The sequence below is a fragment of the Castor canadensis genome, chromosome 12, assembly GCF_047511655.1.
Source record: "Castor canadensis chromosome 12, mCasCan1.hap1v2, whole genome shotgun sequence".
NCBI classification, from domain to species: Eukaryota; Metazoa; Chordata; class Mammalia; order Rodentia; family Castoridae; genus Castor; species Castor canadensis.
This window is the reverse complement of record NC_133397.1, coordinates 83324114-83352058: the sequence shown is the minus strand read 5'-3', so window position 1 is coordinate 83352058 and position 27945 is coordinate 83324114. Positions and strand designations below refer to the sequence as shown.

Genomic DNA, 27945 nt, shown 5'->3' with positions numbered 1-27945 from the left:
TTCTTTGTCTTTTCAGAGTATTAGACCCAAAAAGGGTATTACCAACAATGCTGTTTTGCCTGTCAAATCTACAAGGCCCGTCACCATTAAAATCCAGCCCAGATCAGCCAATATCACAGGATCCCAGAAGCCAAAATTGGAGCCACCAAAACTTCTGAATAAAAGACTGACTTCAACATGTGCTTCTGCTAACCCAAACTATAAACTGTCCAGCAAGAGTCATCAGCAGCATGAAGCTGGATCATCCACTGCAAGAGAACTGTCAAAAAAACCCATTAGATCACCTATCACACAAGAATGGAAAACCGCAAAACAGCAGGGAACAGATCAAGGAAATGCTAAATGTACAGACTTTGTGGATAATACCCATGTTGAAAACAGTTCTTTGGATGGCTTTCTCAATGAACTGAACAAAGAGAACTTGCCTCAAACCTTATCAAAAGGTTTGCAGAAGACAGATTCTGAATTATGTAACATAAGCAAGCCAAAGACTGACTCTTATAATCAAACCAAGAGCAGTTTGGGTCCTAAACAGGTCTTGGGCAAAAGTTCAGTTAATAGTGCTGTTTTGAAAGACAGGGTTAATAAACAACTTATTGGAGAAACACAAATCAGGACTCTACCAGTAAAGTCACAGCAACTCTCTAGAGTTGCATGTCTTGCAAGGCCAAGAGAAAAACCCCCAAGGACAGTTCCCCCTCACTTTATTCAGACCCTTACTAGGACTCAAGCATGCAATAAATCAGTGGCCAAGGATTTAATAATTTACAGGAATAAATGTGGAAGACCAAATGAAACTAAGTTACAGTCATACCCTGCTACTGAACAGAAAGTAGAACATACCAAACCTAGGACATATCCAAACTTGATTCAGAGAGAACATAACAACAGACATCCAAACATCAAGCAAGATCAGAAGACCTTGCACCCTTATCCTAGACCCCAGAAATCATGTGTTCTGCAAAAATCAAAAGACACAGACCAGAAGCCTAATTTGACAACTGGCAGCTTTAATTCAGTCATCCTAAGCACTCCTAGCACAAAAGCAAATAGAACCAATGGCAATAAATTCAATAACATCCTTCAACAAAACACACAGACTTTGGAATCCAAGTTGAAAAAGGCTCTTCCTCAGAACCGTTTTTTGAACAAAACAGCTCCCAGAACTCAAGCTGGTATCACAACCATAAATGGAAGAGGAGTCCCAAATGGTGCCCAAACTAATCCAAATATTAAAAAGAACACAACGGCAGAGGATCGAAGGTACATTGTTTGAATTCCAAATTTTGTGACTTAAGATAATTGGACAAAATATTTGGTCAGGAAATAGTTCCTAAGTTAATATTAGTTACAGCCCAAAAAAAAAAAAGATTTGAAGCAACTATAAGAAGTTTTAAGACTTGACAGAGATAGGTGATACAAACACGTTATAAGTCATTCTTTAATTATCTATATACTTTTTAAAAAGTTGAAACACAGAATAAGTGAGTATATTGGGTTGCACATGTAGAATACTCAAGAAATATGCAGAAACTAAACAGAAATAGAGCAAGAGGGTTAAAAACAGTTCAAAAAGTGAGCTCACCTAGCTAGGAAATGGAAGGTGGTAGTTTCTTGTCAAGCAGGCCAGTGACTGAGTCCAATTAAGTTATCAGGAAAAGAGTAGAAAGCTGCCATGAGTCTGGACCAAGTAAGTTTTGAAGTCAGCTCAAACATAGAAACAGTTGTTCAAATGCAATATTCAGATGATAGAAATCAGGATCTCAGATTGCTGAGGCTCAGTATTAAAGTGCATGATGCTTGAAACTGAGACAAAGGATTTTGTACATTTTCTGCCCAAGACCAGATAAAATGAATACAAAGTACATTCAAAATGCAAGTGACTCTCCCAAGAGAAGCACATGTGCATACATGGTTGTAATAGGGAATAAGAACATTCCTGACAAGGGTGAAAGAAGCATATAAAATTAGATGATAGCTAAAAGGTACAGCAGGGAAAGGAGGGACAGGATTTAGTCTCAGGATACAGTCCTGAATACTACCAGTAACCTCTTTGCCCTCTTGCAGAGACAGAAAATAATTTAAGATGATGAAATAAAGAGGGTAGGACTGGGATGACCAATCCAGATAAAAGGGTCAGGAGAGGTAATTCCAACAGTGACATCTGAGCTGAGACCTAAGGGTGTTGACAAGAAGGACAAGACCTGAACAAAAGGAAAATTGAGTGCAGACACCCTGAGCTGGTGAATGAGGAAGTCATAGTCTCTTTCCCAACCTATATCAGACAACAGAGGAGAGTGGTCATAAGACAGCGTGTAACATGTTGAGCATGTTTGATTACAAAAAAGGTAGAATCAGTAGAAAAGGTTCAGTCCATTCACTTGTTCCCACATGTTCCTTCAGCACCCACGAAGTGCCAGGTGTTAGAAAGGAGTTAGAGTGATGACACAGACAAGTCTCCACCCTTATAGACTTATGGTTTGGGGTATATGGGGAAAGTACTAGAGAAATAAAATTGTGGTATTGAAGTCCTAGGAGCAAGTTGACTTTAGAAAAGGAAGGTTCCCTCTTCATTTATGATTAGAAGGAAGGCTAAGGAGATAGGAAGAATGGCAGGGACATGAAGGAAACACATATTTCCTGTCTCAATTTCTGTTACTTAATAACAGAAGTAACACTTTTTTAAGTAGGTGGTTAGAGTGAAAGTTAGTGAGGAGCAATCCAGACTGAAATAAGCATAGTATGGATTATACTCTAGGGTCAGAGAAACAAAAGGATTAATGACATTCATTTATTGAAAATTACTTATTGAAGCAGGGCACTGTGGCTCATATCTGTAATTCCAGCTACTCAGGAGATGGAGATCTCAGTTCAAGGCCAACTCAGGCAAAAAGTTAGCAAGACTCATATGTGGAAGGAGATAGGTAGGAGGATTATGGTCTGAGGCTGGCCACAAGCAAAACACGAGACTCAACCTGAAAAATAACTAAAGCAAAAAAGGGCTGGAGGCATGGCTCAAGTGGTAGAATGCCTAACTAGCAAGAACAAGGCTGTAAGTTCAGTACCTCTTTAAAAAATAATAATGATACTTACTGACATTCTGGAAAAGGCAAAACTATAGGGACAAAAAAAGCAGATCAGTGATTTCCAAGAACTGGGAGTCAGGGTTAATGTTGACTACCAAATAGCCTGAGGGAATTTTTGAAGGTGTTGGGCTATCTTATATCTTGATTATATGATTACATGACTTCATGCATTTATATTCACACAATCATACACTTTAAAGTGTGTGAACACCTGAGTATAACAGGTACTGTGTGCTAGGCACTGGACATCCATTCCGGTCTTCAGAGAGCTTGCGTCCTAGTGGATAGGACAGAAAATCAGCTTGCTGAGTAAATATGACAGAATAATTACAGATAATTACTGTTGAGGTAGGTATGTTTTGAGCAGAGGACTGAAGACATAAAACCCTGAGGCAGGAATGCACATGGTTCAAGAACCTGAAAGGATGCAAGAGCTCCTTGAGTGAGAGGGAGAGTGGTGTGACATGAGGTTAGAGAGGTAAGAAGTAACCCAATTACACTGTGCATTTCAGCTGTAGAGAACATGTTGAATTTTATTCCAAGAGTCATGGGAAGTCCTTGGCAGTGACACAATCTGCTTTACGTTTTAGATCAGCTACCATATGCAGAGTGACTCTGAAAAGGGTTAGAGTAGCAGCAGGGAGATTAAATGGGAAGGCTGCTGCAGCATTTCAAACAGAAAGTAACAATGATGGCCCAGTATAGTGGTAGCGTGGATAGAAGAGTGTTAATCTATACAATGATGCATCGAATATGAAGGAAAGATGACTACTCAAAGACAGCTCCAAGTTGTAGACCTTGAAACTGAATAGACTGAGGTGCTACTTATCAAAATAAGGAAAACTGAGAACATGAAAAGATTTAGAGATGGAAATCAAGAACTTTGTTTCGGACAATATTAAATTGAAATGCCTGTCAGACATCAAATAAAAGATAAACTAGGCAGTGTAATTTCAAAGTTTGAGACTCCAAGGAAAGAGCTGAATCAAAATGTGCATTTGCAGGTCATTAATACATAGGTTGTAATTTAACAAAGCAAGAATGCATACATCTAAATACTGGTCTACATGTGCAACCACACCCTGCTTAGAAGTAGTAGTCTATTTCCTGCTTAGAAGCGGGAGTGGGGAATGTGAATAGTGGAGGAGAGGGAGGATTAGGACTTTTTACCACCAGCAACCAGCTACTTAAGAAAACATCCCCAAAGCCTAGGCATGGTAGCACCTGCCTGTAGTCCCAGCACTAAAGAGGTAGAAGCAGGAAGATTGAACGTTCAGGTAAGCCTCATCTCAAAATAATTTTTTAAAAAATTAAGAAAAGAGCCCTGAAATTATTGATCTAATTTATAAAAGAAAGAGAGTAGTATGTGGTCAGGAGAGGGCTAAGGAACTGGGTAAAGTGGATTACTTTGTGCACCAAGCCCTTGTTGAGAGCAGAATGCAGATTTGGTGAGTCTGGTTGACTGACAAAACATCTGGTGGGAGAGAAATGGAGTGCTGATTCAGTGATATCAGAGGTGAAGGGCTGTTTTAGGAAAGTAAGTGTGCAAGATAGCAGATGAAGAAATGAAACCTTTAGAGAAAAATAATGAAAAGGAATAATGAAGTGAAAGTAAAGGTATCTGAAGACAAGTGCTGGCCCCCTATGTATGATCCTAATAATCCTGACACCTGCCTTCCCGTGGATGGATGGACCCCATGCTGACATTGCCCATTTGTAGGTGGTTTCTTAATTCCACTCTCCTGACTTTGTCTATAGTCAGGCTTGTTTATACACAATCTTTACATATCATATACTTTAGAAGCTAGACTGTGTTTAAAAAAAAAAAAAAAAACTAAAACCACCTCTCCCTTTAATTGCATAACAGGAAACAACTGGAAGAATGGAAGAAATCGAAGGGGAAAGTCTACAAACGGCCTCCTATGGAATTTAAAACTAAAAGAAAAATAATAGAGGAAATGAATATATCATTCTGGAAGAGCATCGAAAAAGAAGAAGAAAAGAAAGAACAATTGGAACTGTCCAATAAAATTAACAACACGCTGACAAAATGTCTGCAGCTCATTGAAGAGGTGAGTGAGGAAGGTGAACTCCCAGAACTTTCAACCAGCTTTGGATGTTTTCTTAAATATAACACAGGAGAGACTGCCTTCATCTAAGTAGAAATTTAGCTACTTGTTTTGGGTTTCTTTCTTTTTTTGGTATCGGTAGGGTTTGAACTCAGGCAGGGCTTCATACTTGCTAGGCAGAGACTCTCTACCACTTGAGCCATGCCTCCATCCCTTTTTCTTTAGTTTATCTTTCATATAGGGTCTCACCCTTTTGCTGGGGGCTGGCTTCAGGTCATAATCCTCCTGCCTCCACCTCTGTCGTAGCCAGGATTACAGGTATGTGACACCACAACAGCTCTAGCTACTTCTTCTAAAATAGAGTAATAGTAGCAATAGTAATGATGAAATGCACTTAAATAGTGTCTGTTGTGTGCCAGGCACTTTTGTTAGCATTTCACTTATATTTATCTTATGTAATTACCATGACAACTATTACTATGCCCATTTTACAAATGAAACTGAGACACAGAGAAGCTAGTGCAGCTCCAGAGGATCCAAACAGAGCTTTATCTTTGCCTTCTTCAGGTATCAGGGTTCAAAAAGTAAACATTTAGCCTTCAAATATGAAACTGAAAGTGAACCACAAGACTACATCCAGTTGGAATATCCTAGATACTCTTGATAGCTAGAAATGGTATCTAAATTTTGTGTTGGATTCTATAGATCACGATAAAGTAGACAGTAGGCAAAGGGTATGAGCCTTAGGAAATTCCCTGAATGAAAGCCATATTAACAAAAAAATGATTGGATAGATTTCTATACAGAGGTCCTTTCCTAAAGCAAACCCATTTTGTTCTTTGACTGGAAGTACTGGACATCAGCCAAAAAAAAGAAAACCATTAGTTCAGTATTTTCACAACATTCAGTAAAATGTTAACTATTTCTCCTTTGTGGAATTAAACTTCAATTCTTTTTTAATTTTTGCTCTCTGGTTTTTGTTGTATGAGAGAACACATGAGTACGTTGTTCTTATTAAAATCATTTCAAACAATACAACAGATAAATTACCAGGCCTCCCCACTCCACATACTTACATATCCCAAGCTGCTCTCTGAAGGTAACTACCATTGCCAGTTATCCCTCCAGTTTTTGTACATGTACATACAGATTAGGTGCATAGAGAAATGAAACATGTTTCTTCACATTTTATGTATGTTCTTTATGCTTTTCTTAAAATTTTCTAGTCTTGATATTTTGTCAAATGAGTTGGACATTTTCCTTTTTTTTTTTTTCTATATATTCTGAGATTAGTTGGTATAACATGAGATTTACTTTGTTTTTTTGAAAGTCTGGTAAGAAGTTACCCATAAAATCATCTGGACTGTGCTTTGGGGGATAAGTTTGTGTATTTTTTCTATTTTTTTCTATGCTCATTGGTCTATTTAGGTTTGTATTTATTAAGCCAATTATAGTAAATTTTAATCCTCTTTTTTTTTTTTGTACTACTGTGGTTTGAACTCAGGGACTCTTTTTGCTAACCAGGCACTACCAATTGAGCCACTCCACCAACCCTTTTTATTTTTTTTTTATTTATTTTTTTCTTTTATTATTCATATGTGCATACAAGGCTTGGGTCATTTCTCTCCCCTGCCCCCACCCCCTCCCTTACCACCCACTCCGCCCCCTCCCTCTCCCCCCCCACCCCCTCAATACCCAGCAGAAACTATTTTGCCCTTATTTCTAATTTAGTTGTAGAAAGAGTATAAGCAATAATAGGAAGGAACAAGGGTTTTTGCTGGTTGAGATAAGGATAGCTATACAGGGCATTGACTCACATTGATTTCCTGTGCATGGGTGTTACCTTCTAGGTTAATTCTTTTTGATCTAACCTTTTCTCTAGTTCCTGGTCCCCTTTTCCTATTGGCCTCAGTTGCTTTTAAGGTATCTGCTTTAGTTTCTCTGCATTAAGGGCAACAAATGCTAGCTAGTTTTTTAGGTGTCTTACCTATCCTCACCCCTCCCATGTGTGCTCTCGCTTTTATCATGTGCTCAAAGTCCAATCCCATAGTTGTGTTTGCCCTTGATCTAATGTCCACATATGAGGGAGAACATACGATTTTTGGTCTTTTGGGCCAGCCTAACCTCACTCAGAATGATGTTCTCCAATTCCATCCATTTACCAGCGAATGATAACATTTCATTCTTCATGGCTGCATAAAATTCCACTGTGTATAGATACCACATTTTCTTAATCCATTCATCAGTGGTGGAGCATCTTGGCTGTTTCCATAACTTGGCTATTGTGAATAGTGCTGCAATAAACATGGGTGTGCAGGTGCCTCTGGAGTAACCTGTGTCACAGTCTTTTGGGTATATCCCCAAGAGTGGTATTGCTGGATCATATGGTAGATCAATGTCTAGCTTTTTAAGTAGCCTCCAAATTTTTTTCCAGAGTGGTTGTACTAGTTTACATTCCCACCAACAGTGTAAGAGGGTTCCTTTTTCCCCCGCATCCTCGCCAACACCTGTTGCTGGTGGTGTTGCTAATGATGGCTATTCTAACAGGGGTGAGGTGGAATCTTAGTGTGGTCTTAACTTGCATTTCCTTTATTGCTAGAGATGGTGAGCATTTTTTCATGTGTTTTTTGGCCATTTGAATTTCTTCTTTTGAGAAAGTTCTGTTTAGTTCACTTGCCCATTTCTTTACTGGTTCATTAGTTTTGGGAGAATTTAGTTTTTTAAGTTCCCTATATATTCTGGTTATCAGTCCTTTGTCTGATGTGTAGCTGGCAAATATTTTCTCCCACTCTGTGGGTGTTCTCTTCAGTTTAGAGACCATTTCTTTTGATGAACAGAAGCTTTTTAGTTTTATGAGGTCCCATTTATCTATGCTATCTCTTAGTTGCTGTGCTGCTGGGGTTTCATTGAGAAAGTTCTTACCTATACCTACTAATTCCAGAGTATTTCCTACTCTTTCCTATATCAACTTTAGAGTTTGTGGTCTGGTATTAAGATCCTTGATCCATTTTGAGTTAATCTTGGTATAGGATGATATACATGGATCTAGTTTCAGTTTTTTGCAGACTGCTAACCAGTTTTCCCAGCAGTTATTGTTGAAGAGGCTGCTTTTTGTCCATCGTATATTTTTAGCTCCTTTGTCAAAGACAAGTTGGTTATACTTGTGTGGCTTCATATATGGGTCCTCAGTTCTGTTCCACTGGTCTTCATGTCTGTTTTTGTGCCAGTACCATGCTGTTTTTATAGCTACTGCTTTGTAATATAGTTTGAAGTCAGGTATGTGATACCTCCTGCATTGTTCTTTTGACTGAGTATTGCCTTGGCTATTCATGGCTTCCTGTGTTTCCATGTAAATTTAATGGTAGATTTTTCGATCTCTTTAATGAATGTCATTGGAGTTTTGATGGAAATTGCATTAAACATGTAGATTACTTTAGGGAGTATCGACATTTTTACTATGTTGGTTCTACCAATCCATGAGCATGGGAGATCTCTCCACTTTCTATACTCTTCCTCAATCTCTTTCTTCAGAAGTGTATAGTTTTCCTTGTAGAGGTCTTTCACATCTTTTGTTAGGTTTACACCTAGGTATTTGATTTTTTTTGAGGCTATTGTAAATGGAATTATTTTCATGTATTCTTTTTCAGTTTGCTCATTATTAGTGTATAGAAATGCTAATGATTTTTCTATGTTGATTTTATATCCTGCTACCTTGTATAGCTATTGATGGTGTCTAGAAGCTTCTGAGTAGAGTTTTTGGGTCTTTAAGGTATAGGATCATGTCGTCTGCAAATAGGGATATTTTGACAGTTTCTTTACCTATTTGTATTCCTTTTATTCCTTCTTCTTGCCTAATTGCTCTGGCTAGGAATTCCAGTACTATGTTGAATAGGAGTGGAGATAGTGGGCATCCTTGTCTGGTTTGTGATTTTAGAGGGAATGGTTTCAGTTTTTCTCCGTTAAGTATAATGCTGGCTGTAGGTTTGTCATATATAGCTTTTATAAGGTTGAGGAACTTTCCTTCTATTCCTAGTTTTTTTAGAGCTTTTATCATGAAATGGTGTTGGATCTTATCAAAGGCTTTTTCTGCATCTATTGAGATGATCAAGAGGTTTTTGTCTTTGCTTCTGTTAATGTAGTTTATTACGTTTATTGATTTTTGTATGTTGAACCACCCCTGCATCCCTGGGATGAAGCCTACTTGGTCATGGTAAATAATCTTTTTGATGTGTTGTTGAATTTGGTTTGCCATTATTTTGGTGAGGATTTTTGCATCAATGTTCATTAAGGAAGTTGGCCTATAGTTCTCCTTTTTGGAGGTGTCTTTGCCTGGTTTTGGGATAAGTGTAATACTGGTTTCATAAATGTGTTCAGCAGTTTTCCTTCCCTTTCTATTTCATGGAACAGTTTAAGGAGGATTGGTATCAGTTCTTCTTTAAAGGTCTGATAGAATTCAGCAGAGAATCCATCAGGTCCTGGACTTTTCTTTTTGGGGAGACTCTTGATTGCTGCTTCAATTTCATTTTGTGTTATAGATCTATTCAGGTGATTAATTTCCTCTTGGTTCAGTTTTGGATGGTCATATGTATCTAGAAATCTGTCCATTTCTTTAAGATTTTTAAATTTATTTGAATATAGGTTCTCAAAGTAGTCTCTGATGATTTCTTGGACTTCCATGGTATTTGTTGTTATCTCCCCTTTTGCATTCCTGATTCTACTAATTTGGGTTTTTTCTCTCCTCATTTTAATCAGGTTTGCCAGGGGTCTATCGATCTTGTTTATTTTTTCAAAGAACCAACTTTTTGTTTCATTAATTCTTTGTATGGTTTTTGTGGTTTCTATTTCGTTGATTTCAGCTCTTATTTTTATTATTTCTCTCCTATTTGTTTTGGGATTTGCTTGTTCTTGTTTTTCCAGGAGTTTGAGATGTATCATTAGGTCATTGATTTGGGATCTTTCAGTCTTTTTAATATATGCACTCATGGCTATAAACTTTAGTCTCAGGACTGCCTTAGCTGTGTCCCATATGTTCTTGTAGGTTGTGTTTTCATTTTCATTGACTTCCAGGAACTTTTTAATTTCCTCTTTTATTTCATCGATGATCCATTCTTCATTAAGTAATGAGTTATTTAGTTTCCAGCTGTTTGATATTTTTTGTCTTTACTTTTGTTGTTGAGTTCTGCTTTTACTACATTGTGATCAGATAGTATGCATGGTATAATTTCTATTTTCTTATATTTGCTGAGACTTGCTTTGTGCCCTAGGATATGATCTATTTTGGAGAAAGTTCCATGGGCTGCTGAGAAGAATGTATATTGGTAGAAGTTGGATGAAATGTTCTGTAGGCATCAACTAGGTCCATTTGATCTCTTGCATATTTTAGATCTTGGATTTCTTTATTGATTTTTTGTTTGGATGACCTATCTATTTATGATAATGGGGTGTTAAAGTCTCCCACAACCACTGTGTTGGCGTTTATATATGCTGTTAGGTCTTTCAGGGTGTATTTGATGAAATTGGGTGTGTTGACATTGGGTGCATACAGGTTGATGATTATTATTTCCTTTTGATCTATTTCCCCTTTTATTAGTATGGAATGTCCTTCTTTATCTCGTTTGATCAATGTAGGTTTGAAGTCTACTTTGTCAGAGATAAGTATTGCTACTCCTGCCTGTTTTCGGGGGCCATTGGCTTGGTAAATCTTCTTCCAGCCTTTCATCCTTAGCCTGTGCTTATTTCTGTCAGTGAGATGGGTCTCCTGTAAGCAACAAATTGTTGGATCTTCCTTTTTAATCCATTTCATCAAGTGGTGCCTTTTGATGGGTGAATTAAGTCTGTTAACATTAAGCGTTAGTACTGATAGGTATGTGGTGATTCCTGTCATTTAGTTGTCTTAGTTGTTTGAAGGTTTGATTGTGTGTACCTAAGTTGAGGTTACTCTCTACTGTCTTGCTTTTTCTTTTCCTGTGGTTTGGTGCTGCCTGCCTTTTCATGGTTAAGTTGGGTTTCACTTTCTGTGTGCAGAATCCCTTGAAGAATCCTTTGTAGTGGTGGCTTTGCGGTCACATATTGTTTTAGTTTCTGCTTATCATGGAAGACTTTTATTGCTCCATCTATTTTGAATGATAGTTTTGCTGGGTAGAGTATCCTGGGGTTGAAGTTATTTTCATTCAGTGCCTGGAAGATCTCACCCCACACTCTTCTTGCTTTTAATGTTTCTGTTGAAAAGTCTGCTGTAATTTTGATGGGTTTACCTTTGTATGTTATTTGTTTTTTCTCTCTTACAGTTTTCAATATTCTTTCCTTAGTTTCTGAACTTGTTGTTTTAATGATGATATGTCATGGGGTAGTTCTATTTTGATCTGGTCTGTTTGGTGTCCTGGAGGCCTCTTGCATCTGTATGGGAATATCTTTCTCTAGATTTGGGAAATTTTCCATTATTATTTTGTTAAATATATTACGCATTCCCTTCGCTTGCACCTCTTCTCCTTCTTCGATGCCCATGATTCTCAAGTTTGGTCTTTTGATGGAGCCAGTGAGTTCTTGCATTTTCTTTTCACAGGTCTTGAGTTGTTTAATTAATAGTTCTTTGGTTTTTCCTTTAATTACGATTTCATCTTCAAGTTCTGAGATTCTGTCTTCTGTTTGTTCTATTCTGCTGGATTGGCCTTCCGTTTTGTTTTGCAGTTCTGTTTCGTTCTTTTTTCTGAGGTTTTCCATATCCTTTTTAATGAGGTTTTCCTCTTTAATGTTGTCTATTTTTGTCCTGAGTTCATTTATCTGTTTATTTATCATGTTCTCTCTTTCACTTTGGTGTTTGTACAGTGCTTCTATGGTTTCCTTTATTTCTTCTTTTGTTTTTTCAAAGTCTCTATTTTTGTTGTCTTGGAATTTCTTGAGTGTCTCCTGTACATTTTGGTTGACCCTATCCAGTATCATCTCTATAAAATTCTCATTGAGTACCTGTAGTATGTCTTCTTTTAAATTATTCTTGTGGGCTTCATTGGGTCCTTTGGCATAGTTTATCTTCATTTTGTTGGAGTCTGGATCTGAGTACCTGTTTTCTTCATTCCCCTCTGGTTCCTGTACTAATTTTTTGCTGTGGAGAAACTGGTTTCCCTGTTTTTTCTGTCTTCCCGTCATTGTCTTTGGTGTTGTTACTGTCCCTGTACCGTGTGCAATAAAATATTTTCTAGCTTGTAATAATAACAATGGTAATATTTAGAATGGCAGGGTGAGCTGAGATGGAAAGCAAGAAGTTAAAGAAATGGGAAAAACAAATACACAGACTGGGGGTAGAAAACAGAACAAGGTGTCAGACAAGAAGATTTCAAAGGTATAAACAGGGAGCTTTAGTGTACTAATCGACAGTAAGCCAAACAGACATTAGAGAGACAGAGAGAGGATTGAAAATCAAAAATAAAAAAATAAAGGTAAGAATAAAAATAAAAAATAAGTAAATGAAAGAAAAATCTATTCATAAAAATGTATTAAAATAAAATGAAAAAATAGAAAATTTAAAAAAACCAAAAAACCTCCAAGTTCAAATGCAGTGAAGTCTCAGTCTCCAATCCTGGAGATAGTGCCTCAGATGTTGTTCTGTAGTTGTCTCATCAAAGAAGAATAAAGAAGAACAAAAAAGCATAAAGAAGAACAAAACTACACACACACACACACGCACAAAAAAAAACCCCACCAAGTGTCCCAAGTTCAAATGCAATACAGTTTCAGTAAGTTTTTCAGATTGCAGGTGTAATTCGGTTGTTCTCCCATCAAAGGTAGGGAGGCAAAGAAAAAAAAAAGAGTCTGGAGACAGTTCTGAGAACGGAATCTGCAGCTGTGGCTTGCCTGCCTGCTGCTGTCAGCCTGCTATTGCTGGAGGCATTATTTATCCAGATCTCTGGGGTGAGCTTAGCACTCACCTGGTCCTGCAGGCTTTGTTTGCTCAGATTTCTCCTGTGTGTGAGCCTCTGCTACAAGCTTTCCCCTTTCCAAGCACTGGGAAAGGTGACACTGCACCCGCGTTCTCAGGCCTGCGTGTTTATTTACAATTCATGTGGGAGGTGGGTCTTCCCCCCTCTCCTGTGCAGTTTTCCTCCCACCTCTGCTTTCACAAGCTTTCCTGCTCCTGATTACTGGGCGTTGCTGCTGCTCCTGCCAGCCGCCATGTTTGTTTACAGTTCACATGGGAAGTGGGTCTTCCCTCCTCTCCTGTGGCGTTTTCCTCCCTCCACCACTCTCAAGCTTTGCCACTCTCACAAGCTTTCCCGTTCCTGGTTGCTGGGTGTGTGCCCCGGCTCCCGCCAGGGCTCTCCTGCCCGCCCGGCTTGTTTATTTACAGTCCCGGGAAAGATTCCCTTCCCCCAATCTTCAGCACTCAGTGCGCCCCACCCTCTTTCCAGTGTATCTTTATTGCTCTTATTGCTTATTACTCGGTTTCTCTTTTTTCCCCGGGTGGAGGTCGGTCTGTCCGGGGAGGGCTTTGCTGCTCTGGCCCAGGCTTGTCTGTGGGAGTACCACGGTACCGCAAAGCTCACCTGGTCTGCGTCTTCCCAAGCCGTCTGGGCACCGGCGACTGGCGGCCGGGGGGCCCTCCTTGTTTCTCTGTTTAACATGAAGTGGAGATTCTCTGCACCGGCTGGAGGTGTGGAGGGGTCAAAGTTATGTCTTTTCTCAGTGATTATGCCTGCAAAGTGTGTCTCCAGCATCTCTCCAAGATTTCACTATAGAAGGCCCGCTTTCTGCTTCCTCCCTCTAGCCGCCATCTTGGAATCCCACCCACTAACCTTTTTAGTGTTGGATATTTTCGAGATAGGATCTCATGAACTACTTCCCTGGGCTGGCCTCAAAGTGTGATCCTCCTTATCTCTGCCTCCTGTGTAGCAATTTTTTGCCTTTTAAAAAACAGATTTCTGAATAATCCTTTTCAAAGGATATCTTTTGGGGTTCATTACTATTTTTTTCTCATGCCTCAGTGTCTGCATGTATTATGTTTATTTTTCTTTTTCTAGCAATTTAATTAAAAGCTTACATGATGTAAGTCAGTCTTATTTTCTTATAAATATGTTTGATGCTATAAATTTGCCTCTAAATTTTACTTTCTTATATCCCTCAGATTTGACTAATACTCCTTGTCAGTCAGGGTCAATTCACAAGTACAGAAACTATACCAAGTACCTCAAGAAAAAGAATGTCATGTGGGAATTGGATACACAGTGTTTAATGTTGGTTTCCTAAAAGTAGATCCTAAGAGGAGGATTTGTGTTAAAGTTGTTTATTGGGAAGAGGTTTTCAGGGCAAACTGGGAGGACAAAGAGGATATGAGACTGGGAAAGGAAGGAGGCCAGTAAGGTGTGGTAGGTATCAAGTTGGTCCCCAAGGGTAACTGGCACACTCCCACTGTCTGAAGACAGTGTAAGCCACACCTCTCAAGAGTCACCCTAATCAGCTGCAGTATTAATCCTGGCATGGTCATTTGTTAATTAGTGGCAGATTTCTAAGCACTGCAGACTCTGGACACAGCAAGGCACAGACACTGGCTTATTGGAAATGAGAGCACACTGTGAGCCTGATGTACAAAAATGGGAGGGGATCAGAAAGTGTAATGTCACTGCACACAGTGACATCATCTGCCACACGCAAGGCTGACAGCAGTGCTGAGCCTGAGGAATAGTGGCAGTAATGCCTGAAGCAGCTAGCGCTCCCTGGTTGTAGCAGAATAGAGATTAAGGGTAGAAGGGGAAAAACAAAGAAGTTTTTCCTATTCTCACTCAGCAGTCAACCAAAGTACTTCTGTGACAGGATGTGTGGCAATATTTCCCCATACATCAAGCAGTCAATCAATTCTGCAGGGGATACCAGCTGGGTGACCACTAATTCAATTCAATTCTAATACTATCTACCTAGAAACAGCATTAGACCCACAGTTTGAGGGCTTAGTCGCATGCCATTTAGCCTCCCAACTGATTTTATGTTTCAATCCTGGGACCATATGATTAGTAGCTTGGGAGGCTAAGAAAAATGATGGGTGCCATGAAACTACTGGAGCAGGACTTCTCCCAGAACTTTCTCACTTCTCTCTCTCCTCCCCTTTCCCCCCATTCATCTTTGTCTCTGTTCTCACTCACATGGCTAGTCTAGGAGAAGAGACAGGGGTAGGCTGTGGAGTAGGAGAGATGAAAGACAGCTTCTACCATGGTTAAAAGGAAATAAAATGCTTTCCAAACCTAAAGATTTTCCATACGTTGTGAGATTGAACTCCTGGCTCTGGTTTGCCAATCTTCTGTATGGGATGAGGGGAAAAGGGGTGGGGGTGGGGGGAGGGATTCCTCCAGATTCCCAGTTTCTACCTAAAATCAAAGGTACTTGAAATTACATACACATGAAAAGAATTTCAAGGTTTTTCACACACAAAGGCAAATCTAACAAGGTAGAAGTTTTAACAAGGATTTATTTTAGTATAACAGGAAAAAAGAAGGGAGAAATTTAAAGAAAGGAAAAAGAACCTTCTGCTGGAAGTGCAGGGATAGGAGACAAGCTCGAAAATGTGTCCTTTTTGTGGGTTCTTTGTGCCCTGAGTAGGGGAAGTCATCAAGTGGAGGTCCAGCAACCCCTCATCCTTAGATGGTGGTTCTGGGAGGTCAAGATGGGTGCTGTTTATTATTTCTAAAACATGGATATGTGATCTAGTCCAAAACTAAGCACAGAAACAATAGGTGAGTTTTAGGACTTCCTTTTATAAGACATGCATTCTATTTTTCTCTACCCATTCAAAGAGCCTTGAGCCTTGCAGCTTCTTAACATTTCAAAGAGGAAGTCAGATTCCTAAAAGGTAATGGGAAGGGAAGTTTGCTGCTCTATTTTTTTTTTAATAGTTTTTACTTCCTGGTTTTAATATCTGAGTCTGTTCCTTTTCATATTAATAATAAATGTTTCCCTGTTTCCTCACCTGTCCTGCCTCACCAAGATTTCCCTACCTCCAGTGCCACTTGCAAGACCCAGGTTCTTTTACCTGTGACAGACAGGCTATATATCAAAGGTTGCCATAATCCCTTCTCAGGTTTAACTAATTTGCTAGAGCAGCTCGTAGGACTCAGGAAAACACTTTACTTACATTTACCAGTTTATTGTAAAGGACATTATAAGATGAAGACATACATAGGGCAACGAAATGGAAAGGAGCACAGAGCTTCCATGCTTTCTCCAAGTGCACCACCCTCCAGGAATCCTCATATGTTCTGCCATCTGAAACTCTGAACCCCCATCTTTTTTGGTTTTTATGGAGGCTTCATTACTTAGGTGTGATTGACTGAATTGTTGGCCATTGATGATCAACTTAACCTTCAGTTCCTCCCCAGAGGACAGGTGGGGTAGGATTGGAAGTCCCAACCCTTTAATTCTTCTTGGGTCTTTGCAGTGAAAGAGTTCATCCTGAAGCTACCATGGGCTGCCAGCCATTAATCAGTTCATTAGCATACAAAAAGACATCTATTACTTTGGACCTTCTAAGGATTTTAGAAGTTGTATGCCAGAAAATAGAGGAAGACTAAATATACATTTCACAAAATTCACTAGGAGAAAGAACTCTGGTGGATATAGAACTGCAACTAATCAAGATATACTACACAGCATGCTACCAGAAAGCTGGTCCCCTGGCCTCAACACCAATTCACAAATAATAAGAGCAGGATGGTTGAAGAAAGGAAATAGGATTTATTATTCGTCAGATGAAGAAGAGGACAGGGAGAGTCAACCTCTCAAAGCACTGTCATCTGATTTTTAAAGGGGAGTTCAGGGGGCTCAGCTTAACTATGTGATAAATTCTTGTTCAGAGTGGCTTCTGGCTTTGGTTCTCTCTCCAGGTGTCTGGTGCCACATCTCCAAAGCTGTATGTCATGACTGACAGATTTACTTCTCTGGTGGCCAGAGAGATAAGGGATAGAAGATTATGTGATTTAATTGGTAAAGGGAGTTAACTTTGGACTTTCTAGCATATAGACAGAGAGGGAAAGAATGACAGTTTAATTAACAAACAGAGTAAACTAGCCAGGATGCAAGCTGGCTACAATCTTTTGTAGTCACCATTACATTTTCCCCACTGCCATTTATTCCTTCTATCTCTATGGAAAAGAGTCATTGCAATAATCCACCCATTTCCTGCCTTTAGTTAATTTGTGGGCCCAAGTAAGGAGACAGTGCTCCTCAGCAAAAGCAGATTTTTAAGCCCCTGTTACAAGCAGGGTCTAGAGGAGTGGTCTTGCTGGGGGCCCTGTTGGCCTGGACTCAGACCTTGAGGAAAGACTGCTACCCAGTTGGTGTGCCTGCCTCCAAAGGCACAGTCAGGTGGGATCTGTGAATGTCAGATTAGAACCAACTTCTGCTGCTGAAACCAGAGTTTTGGACCCAAGGCCCAAGCTCCTGAGATTCCGTATGCCAGGTCCACCCACTCACCCCTAATTTGCCAAGAGGCATGGTGAAGGCAGAAAGGAGGCTTAAACAGCTTGGGACATGCCATGGGAAAAGGCAGAGTAAGCACTCAGCCCGTCTTCAATCATCTTTGGGGTACAAACATGAGTTTTGGGTCAAAAGGCATGCATAGTCAAACAGTTCAGTCAGAGGTGTGATCTGGTTGGTCATTGTCTAGTCCTTGTTCTGGGAAAGGTTCTAGAGTTGTTACTGTCAATTGGCAGGTGGTCCATTCTGAGGAGGGCCGACTGTTGGGGGTAGTTTCAGTCCCTTGTCATGAGGATGTTATTGATCATTCCTGTCCTTTCTTGATTTCAAGGTGGTTACAAGGTGACTGCAGAGAGAATGGCTTAGAGCAAAGACAGATACAAAATGGAGGAGAGATGCCATACTTTTTCTGCTTTTAGTTAATTCACAGGCCCTTGAAGGAGCTAGTACTTTTTAGCAAAAGCAATTTAAGCATCTCTTACACTGCCAGGGTGAGAGACCATTGCTAGGGTGGGTGATGAAAGCAGATGGGAAGATAGAAGTCTCCATCCCTATAGTCTTTCTAGTGTCCTCTACTGGCAAAGCCCAGTAGAGAGCTACTGTCCAGCAGAAAGTCTACAAAGTTCCAGCTCCAGCATCACAAAGCACAGGTTGAAAAGTAGATGAAGAGCTGAGACAATAGCTTGCTATGTAGCTTACCTATAATTGATATATGTTCTCATTGATGTTCATTTCCAATTGGCTTGAGATTTCCAGTTTGAATTCTTCTTTAACCCAAGTTATTTTAGAAGAGTATCTTTTAAAGCCACCACACCAGATGTGGTATGGCACATCTGTAATCCCAGCATTGGAGAGGCTAAGGCAGGAAGATGAAAAGATCAAGGCCAGGCTGAACTACATAGCGAGACTCTATCTCGACCCACCTTGTACCCTCATCCCCCCTCCCAAAAAAAAAGAGTATCTTTTAATTTCCAGATTTGTATTTGTTTTCTTACAATATTTATGTTAATTTCCAATTATATTTGCATTGTGATTGATAAAGTATACTTTATTATGCTTCTTGAAATTTTCTTCATACAATTAAGAAAATTATTTTCTTAATGAAATTGTCTTAATGTCTGATCACTTTTAGTAAATATCTCAAAAGTGTTTGAAAACAATATAGATTGTTTTTGTTTATTTGATCTATTGCTTTCTGAAAGAATTATACCAAAATTTCTCTGGAATTGTGATTACTCATTAACAATTTCTCTTTGCATTTCTGTCAATTTTTGCTTCCTCTTTTTTCAAAGCTATGTTTAGATACATTAAAATTAATGACTTGCTTTGATTTCTCTTTTGTCTGATATTAATCTTATCACACCTGCTTCTTGTTGTTAGAATGTGTCTGCTCGATCTTTTTCCATCCCTTTAGTTTTAAATCTTCCTAGGTTGATTTGCTTTAGGAATGCCTCATATACATGTGTAGAGGGAATCTTTTTAAACCAAATTTGAAACTCTCTGCTTTTAAAAAGCAAATTTAACCCCTATGCATTTATACCAATTACTCATATATCTAAACTTATGCCTACCATTTTATTATATAATTCAATGTTTATTTTCCCTCATTTCTATGTTTGGTATTTTTTTTATTTCATGATGAAAATAGTAATTGAAAAAAATAGGTGTAAGTTCAAAGATGATTTGCAAATTTTTTCAGTCCTTATGTTTATGAAAAAGTCATCATTTTACTCTCATGCTATAATCTTGAAATTGGAGTTCTGGACCCAAGACCCACACTCCTGAGATTCTATATGCCAGATCCAGCCACCTGCTCCTAAACGCCAAATAAAGAGGCATGGTGAAGGCAGAGAAAAGAGGTTTATTACACGGCTCAGGACATGGCATGGGAAGAAGCAGAGTAAGCACTCAGTCCACCTTTAGCCATCTTTTGAAGTATAGACATGAGTTATAGGTTTTATTAGACAAAAGAATTAGGGGCAGGGGACAAAGGTATGCATTGCTAAATAGTCCCAGTCACAGATATGTTCTGGTTGACCATTATCTCAGTCCAGGGGTTCCCAGAGGGGTTTCAGAGAAGATGTTATCACTTCTCTGAAAGTAATAACATCACTTTGAGAGGTAATGTTTTGTCTCCCATGAGATGATTGCTCTTTACTCCAGGGTACATCCTCATCATTATAGGTAATTGTCTTCATTTGGAGGGATGGTCTGTCCCACAAGTCTCTACTCTTCCTTATGGAAGTTTCAGTCCCTTATCATAAAGACATTATCAGTCCCATCCTTTCTGGAATCAAAGGTGATTGCAAAGTAACTACAAAGAGAATGGCTTTGAGCAAAGGCAGATACAAAATGGAGGAAGGGATGCCAAGCTTCTCCTATTTTTAATTAATTTGTGTGCCCAAGTAAGGAGTCAGTGCTTTTCAGCAAAAGCAATTTGAGCCCCTCTTACAATCATAGTTTGGCTAGGGATAATATTCTAATTTCAAGTTATTTTCCCTAGAAAACTTAAAGTTTTCCTTTTTTATTTCTTGAATCTGGAGTTATTGATTGTTTAAACTCATGTCAGTCTGAGTCTCATTCCTCTATAGGTCAATCTTTTTATTCCTCTCTCTGGAAGCTTTTAAGATTATCTTTTTATCCTTGGTTTTTAAAATATGGTTCTTTTTTCATTCATCCTACTTTATTGCTCAATAAAACTGAACAATTATCTCTTGTTCAGTTCTTGATTTTTTTTTTCTTCTACAACTACTTTGGTAGTTTGTTTTATTTTTCCTTCTAGAAATTTTTTAGATGGATATTGGAATTACTGAGCAATAGATGTGATCTCCAGAGCAATGAATTTTTGTTTTCTAGCATTCATTTCTTTGTTCTGTTTCCCTGGGTTTTAGGAGAATTTCACAGCTGAATTTTTCAGTCCATTGATTTGTTCTTCAGTAGTGTCCATGTCATTCTTCTGCCCTTCTGTTGTTTTTTGTTTTGTTTTGTGATATAGGGATTGAACTCAGGGCCTTGCACTATTGGTTCTTTTCTATAACAGCCCATTTTAGTTTCATAGTAGTGATCTTCTCTCATCCCTCTAGCAATACTAACTACAGTATTCTTCACATTTATTCCTCTTTGCTCCAATGTTTATTCTTGTTTGTTGAGTTTTATGCACTTTTCACATAGTATTGATTTTCTCAAGCATTGATGATTCCCAACTGTGAGTGTACCTTTGCGTCTCTCACATCCTAAGAGGAGCAAAAGGTTCTGCTTGGCTAAGTATACCAGTACCTGGGCTTCTGGGCATGGTAGCTCCCCTTCCTGCTGATCTATACCACTGCCTCCCCTGAGCACAAGCCAGAGCCATTTAAAAGTTCCTTTGTGTGGAATTTAACCCACTTTCACATACACCTGCACAAATCCCAAAACACACATGTACACTCCTGACCTTTGCATGCCTCTGCCATCTTTCATGCTGCTGCTGGCCTCTATTCACTGTTCACATTATTACGAATATGTAGTATTGTGAGTATTATAAGTATGTAAAAAGTATTGATTACTCTAAAGCTTTGGTTTTACACTCCATAAAAATGTAGAATATATTTCTTAACTTCTGCTATGATATATGTTTTTCTATTATTTGGTCTCATGTAACTTAAAACTAGTATCAAAAATCACTGAAATGTACAATTAAAATTGGTATATTTTACTATTTGTACATTGTATCTCAATTAAATTGCAATTTTAAATTTAGAAAAATTAGTCTGATCATTATTAGACTAATGTCTGCATAACCTTCTGTGATAAACATTGAAAGAGTACCAGTGAAATGGCAATAACTACCTTGGAGTATTTTATTTTTTCCAGGGCGTACCTTCTAATGAAATATTTGCCATATTGTCCAGTATTCCTGAGGCTGAAAAATTTGCTAACTTCTGGATCTGCAAAGCAAAGTTGTTGGCAAGTACAAGCACTTTTGATGTTATTGGGCTATACGAAGAGGCCATTAAAAGTGGAGCAACAGTGAGTATCTGCCTTGCGTGGGTGACTTGTTAAAGTTCTTTGTCTTTTCCTAAAAGATGGTTATAGAAATAGTTTTTGGTTTTTTTGTTTGGTTTTTTTTTTTGCAGTGCTAGGGTTTGAACTCAGGTGTTCATGATGCTAGGCAGCCGCTCTCCCACATGAGCCACTCCTCCAGCTGAGATGGTTCTATAATGTAGTGTTAAACTTCTAACTTATAGGGGGTAAGAGGATAATGGGAGGGTAAATATGATTAAAGTATGTTATGTGCATGTATGAAAATGTCACAATGAAACCCATTATTTTGTACAATTAACATACTAATAAAAAAGTTAATTCACTTCTTAAAGTGACACATAAAATTCGAACATAGATAGCAGTGTCATATGTAAACCAATAGAAGTAGTTTTCTTGTCCAGTGACCATGTCTTAACACTAATATGCAGTTATAGAAATATGCAGTTATGGAAAATTATAATATAACACCAATATCTAATACTTACGAAGAATTGTACCATAAAGAACCTAAAAATATATTAAACTCAAGACATCAATGACCATAAGTCAATAACTGAGAGTCACTGAATGAAATAACTTAATTCTAAAACCTAGAATAAAACCATCTATGTAATTTTTTGATAAAGACTGCATCAAATAGTTTTCTAACTTTTTTACTTAAATGTCATTTTCCATTTCATATTCCATATTCAGTAGTACCTATTTCCATGATTATTCACATATTTATACATGTACACAGTTTAAACAGTCAAATAGTTCAATAAATTTCATTCATTAAGACAGCTGCCTCCCCTTTCCTCCCATTTTCTACTTTCAGAGAAAACTGATTATATTTTTACCTTTACAGTGTCAGAAAATATTGCTTATGTTGCTGTTTCTTGACTTTTCAGTTTTAGATGTAATTTATGGAGTTCCAGAGGCTGAAGATAACTCCCTTTCACACACACCTGCACAGATCTCCAGTATCCACACATACACAGTCCTGTCTGTCCTGTGGATGTTTATTGTCCTTCATGCTTCTCTTAGAGCTGTATGGAAACTCTGGCCACTTTAGTGTTCACTTTGTTTTGAATATGTAAGAAATATATTGAATATATTGAGCCATGAAGTATACACTATGATTGCTTTGCCTTTAAAATATAACTTTTCCTAGAATTAACTATTACCTTATTTTGCCTTTGCTTCATTTTCTCAGTATTTATCATATAACTAATTTTCATATTCTCTTAATTTTCTAAATTTCCAAATACTTTCAAAACATAAGATAATCTATTGATTTCTTTTTCGTAGAGATGTTTTTGGTATATTACAGATTAGGCAAGTTGCTCTTTATTCCTGTCTTTACCAGCTGTCATTCTGAGATCTCTTTATCTATCACCCTCAGATACTCTTTACATCCTGTGTCAAGGAGATCTCTTGTTTCTTAGAGCCCAAGTCAAGTTTTCTCCTTCCTGCATTGCCTGTTTCTTCTCAAGCAATATCCTGTGCTTTATTCTCTTTAGCTCCTCTCTCTCTTATAGTTTGTTTTGTCATTTTATTAATCATTAAATGTTTTATTCAGATGCTGGTATATGGGGTCATTGCATTTGAGTTTGAAAAAGTATATTATAAAAACTCTAGGTGGGGCTTCACTGTATAGTAATCTAGCTACCTTGAAGAACCCTGAATATCAGTATTGTTAGGTCTTTCCTCTTAAACTGGTCAGATTCTCCTGAGAAGGCTCTTCCAGTCTCCTTCCTGGGAGCTAGAAATCATGCTGCCAGTGTTGAGTGAGGGAGGAGAGCTGGGAATTTCAACCTTCAGCTTGGAAAGCTTCATTTATCCTGTTTTCAGTAGACGCTCACCCACCCACCCCGACCCCCCACCAGTCTTGCATGGTATACCCCAGAGACTTGGAAATACATCGCCAGTTTCCTGTTAGGATGAAAGAGGTAGGGCACAACCAGGCTGTAAGGAGTTCAGGGAAGCAGGGTGGATTTGGAGGTCTGACTCTTTTTGAACAAATGCTCCAGAAACCTGATTTGGGTTCCACCTCCCATACTTCCCCCCCCCTCCATTTATTGTTGTGCTGTGTGGGGGTACATTGTGGCATTTATAAAGGTTCTTATAATGTATCAACCATATCATACTTATATTCACCCTCACCTCCCATTCTTAACCTGATAGAAGCCTTCTGTTGTGAATCAGGTTTTTCCTCGGTCATACTGACAGCTCAGGATTCAACTCTCTTCGAGTGATCAACTTGGCACTTCTCTTCCTTGTATATTCCAGCTTCCAAAAATCTTGTTGCTATTTATTCTTTCCTATTTGTACTTATTGCCTCTTTTCTAATCTTTATTATCATTTTATAGAGTTTCAAGAGAGACTAGAAATGTGTATTCAATCAACCTGTACAAATGTAAAATATGCTTGATGAAAGTGTTGTAAATTCAGACTCTTTGCAAGTATTCTGAATGTTTATTCCCACTTCACTAAGCCTCAAGCATAATGCCTTTTTAGAGTCTATAAAAATGTATTAAAAGCTTTGCTTTTATGCTCATTGTTAGTATTAATGTTGATACAAAGTACCAGGTCAGGAAGACAAACTTCCAAATATAATGTTCCTATGAAAAGGTTCACTTTATGATGTTCTGCTTTGTGGCATGGCTTACATACTTAGATCACTGTATCAGAAAATTTTTTTTTCACTTTTGAGACAGGATCTCACTGTGTAACCCAACCTCACTATGGCCTCAAGCTCTGGTCCTCTTGCCTCAGCTTCTCAGAAAATTACTCTTTTATGGCAGGGGATATAGCTCAGTAGTAGGCATCTTGCCTAGCATTTGTGAGGCCCTGGCTTCAATCTGGAAAAAAAGAAAATTACATTTCTATGAAGTTATTTTTTATGGTATGTTATACTGTATTGTTTTACCAAATAAAAGAAGGAAAGGAAAGGCTGGGGAAAATTTCTAAAAAGGCTAACAAATACTATATGTGGGTTTTGGGACTGTGGGTGATTTTGTTGTTGTTGTTGAGTTTAACGTGTTGTACAATTTTTCTGAAGTGAGGATATAACTTTTATAATGAAAAAAAAGCTAAGCTCACAACACTACATCATTAGCTTTACATCTCTGGACCAGAATTTTTATATGGGAACATATTTCAATGGTATGTTACACTTAATAGGACAATAACAGACATCTTTAAAACACTAAATTTCTTTTCATTAAAATCAAGCATGCTCACATTTAACTAACATTTTCTCTACTCCTTAATTTTTCTCATAGCTCTCAGCATCTGCCTATCTCAATCTAACTTATTTCCTTTCATTTTGGTTGTTGTGGCTAGGTGATAATGAAAATTATGTTAATGGAAGACATTTTTTATTCAACCAAGGTAATAAACATCTATCCATCACTGGATAGAGAGTGGATTGGTAAAATTGAGTTAACCCTGAAATTGAAACTTTTTAAATGTTGTTAATAGCTAGGCAGGATATTTAAAAAGAAAACATCTTTATTATAGACAGTTTGTTTGATGTTAGCTCACTTTCTCCATGAATTCTTTAATACTATCTATTTTCTTCTTCCTTCCAGCCAATACAAGAGTTGCGGAAAGTTGTTCTTCATATTTTGCAAGACCCAAGCCGAAACACAGAAGGTGCTGCTGTTTCTACATTTAAATTCATTCCCTCTAGCTGTACAAGTAAAAATCATCCAAGAACACATAGGAAAAAATTATATGGCCCCTGAAACCTCTCACTTCTTGGTTTTCCTGGCCTGGCCTTTTCAGCCATTATCATCAACTGACTTATTTCTATTATTACAAGTAAATATGTGCTCAACACTAAACAAAGGTTGTATCCAACAAAGCAACCTAGACATAAACAATCCTGCTTTCCTGGAGTCCTAGGTGGGAGAAAAAGAATGGCTGTTTATCAGATGAGACTGAGGCAAAGAGAGATGCCTTAGTTTAAGTTACATGTTTAATCATAATAAACCCACCATCACCTACTCATGTAAATTCATGTTATCTCTTCAAAAATAGCCATCCCAAGAGTCTCTTCACTTAGTTAACCATTATTGTCATTGGTAAGAGCCTTTAGAGGATTCTTTCATGAGAACTATTATGCCAAGCACATTGATATATTATAATTGCTTATGATATTTGTTATGTGAAAAATAACAAATATCATAAGCAATTATATCATATAGAAAATAAGAACAAGCTATCTTTTGAAAATAAAATGGATTATTCTTGTTATCTTAGAAGGTGACAAATCTTTTTCTTTTATGAGTAGATTAAAACAGGGAATAATTAAGTCATGCAGAATTATAGCTAAGTAGCCCACTACTTTGGGGAATAGTGGTAGACTCTGGAATGATACTATAACTCAGATATTTGACACATATATTTATTATGTATGGCTTTGTTTTTCAAAGGGATGAAAAGAGGAAGCAAGAATTCATGCCTTTGCTGCTTGTGGCCCTATTAAACTCGGTCTCTAGACTCAGCATCTGCCTATCTCAGTCTAACTTATTTCCTTTCATTTTGGTTGTTGTGGCTAGGTGATAATGAAAATTATGTTAATGGAAGACATTTTTTACTCAACCACGGCAATAAACGTGGTCATCACTGGGTAAAGAGTGGATTGATAAAATTGAGTTAACCCTAGTAGACAAGAAAATTGATCCACAGTATGGTATAAGGGTAGAAGGCCAATGAGTTGTCTCTAAGAGAGCTCTTGAGAGTGAATAAGATAATGGACATGCAGAGAGTATCAAAAGGGTACCCAGGATTCATCTTCAAGTGACAAAGAGGCCCAAGGCTATCTAGTTAGTAGGATAGCCTAATGTCATAGGACATTGCTGTGGGGCTTAGCAGGAAAAACCAGATATAAGCCTCACTTCAAATCAACCACTATTTATTTAATATATGGAGTCCCTGAGGATCACAGAGAAATCATTGTTTATATTACTTTTTCATTTTATTGATTTTTAGCTTTAGCGTAGGTGTTAAATTTCTTACTTTCCTTCCTGATCTTTGCATAAACAGGAATTACTCCAGACTCTTTAGGTGCTGAAACTAATATCAAATCAATGGAGGAATTGGCCATGAAGATGGAATGTGGGCAGGCTTATCTTCCTCGAGAAGAAAGGGCACAGGTTACAGCAACACCCCAAGTAACCAAGGCAGAGCAGGATAATCATCCTGGTATCAAATTACAGATTGCCTCAATCCCTAGGTAAGCAAACTCTAAAGCAGGCTTTGTGATCACAGACCTAATTCTAGTTTGGTTCTCAATTTTACCTCCTCCGATCCAGAGTAACAACAATTTGCCGATACCTCTGCTTTATATGAGATCCAAGCAGCCCGATTTGATTTTGGCATTCAGGAAGGAGCTAAGAGTGAGGGGAAGTTGAAAACACGAAAGGAAGGTCTGCAGTTTTCTCTGCACACACACCATACCCCTCTCTCTTAACTCCCATTTGCCCTTCACTTGGATGCCCCTCCTACCTTTCTTGCCAGCCTAAGTAGATGGGGTGATAAGAGAGCCAGCCCCAAACAGGGGCAACCTCTGGAGCTGTGGAAGAGAAGGGGCAGTAAGTCGGCCTGTATGAATAGGGAAGGCAATTGAGTATGTATTAGTCCGAAGTGTTCTGCTTTTGTAAGAAGCATATGTTTAAGGCAGAACCTATAGTCATTTTAAGGAGGTACATCATGGTGTCAACATCATTTTCCAAAAGTTAAATTTAGCTTCAGTCTTCTCCATCCATTATCTTGAAAGAAATCCAAGAGCATGAGGACAACAGCTCTATGTCTTAGTTCCCTAGAAAGTATAGCTGGTCCTTCCCATCCTAGATCTATCACTCCCTGCTACTGTCATCTCAGGGATGAATGAAAACACGCAATTGATCCAAAACCACCTCTATGCACTCTGGAAATATTGTGAGACCTATTTACGAGAACTGCCTGCTAGTTTTGCTAAGACTAATCGGTGGTTTCATGAGCTGTGGATCAGGAGTCACTGTATGGTAAATGCTCTATAGAGAATGCATTTACAAAGGTTTATAAGGAAGATGCCCAATTTTTTCCAGTTTCATTTTGTGGTTTGGGCCACCATCCTATCCTAAAAGATGTTTTTTGAATAATTTACTATCAGAACTTAAAGAATCTTAGAATTCATTAATTCAACCAAATTTAGTGTTAGGCCCAATTTCCTTAAAACCTATATATTCTTTTTTTTTTTCATTCATTCATATGTACATACAATGTTGGGGCCATTTCTCCCCCCGACCCCCTACCCTCTGCCCCCTCCCTCTCCCCCCAATCCC

General features: G+C 38.2%; 1 protein-coding gene across 1 annotated transcript in view; it reads left to right on the top strand.

The window, feature by feature from the left end:
• The window catches only part of Ckap2l (cytoskeleton associated protein 2 like), a 44668-nt gene that overhangs the window by 10593 nt on the left and 6130 nt on the right, over positions 1-27945 (top strand). Inside the window, exons 4-8 of the mRNA XM_074050270.1 lie at positions 17-1263; positions 4954-5158; positions 21461-21616; positions 25207-25270; positions 26666-26855. Coding sequence (XP_073906371.1) covers positions 17-1263; positions 4954-5158; positions 21461-21616; positions 25207-25270; positions 26666-26855 — 1862 coding nt within the window. The remainder of the gene's footprint in view (positions 1-16; positions 1264-4953; positions 5159-21460; positions 21617-25206; positions 25271-26665; positions 26856-27945) is intronic.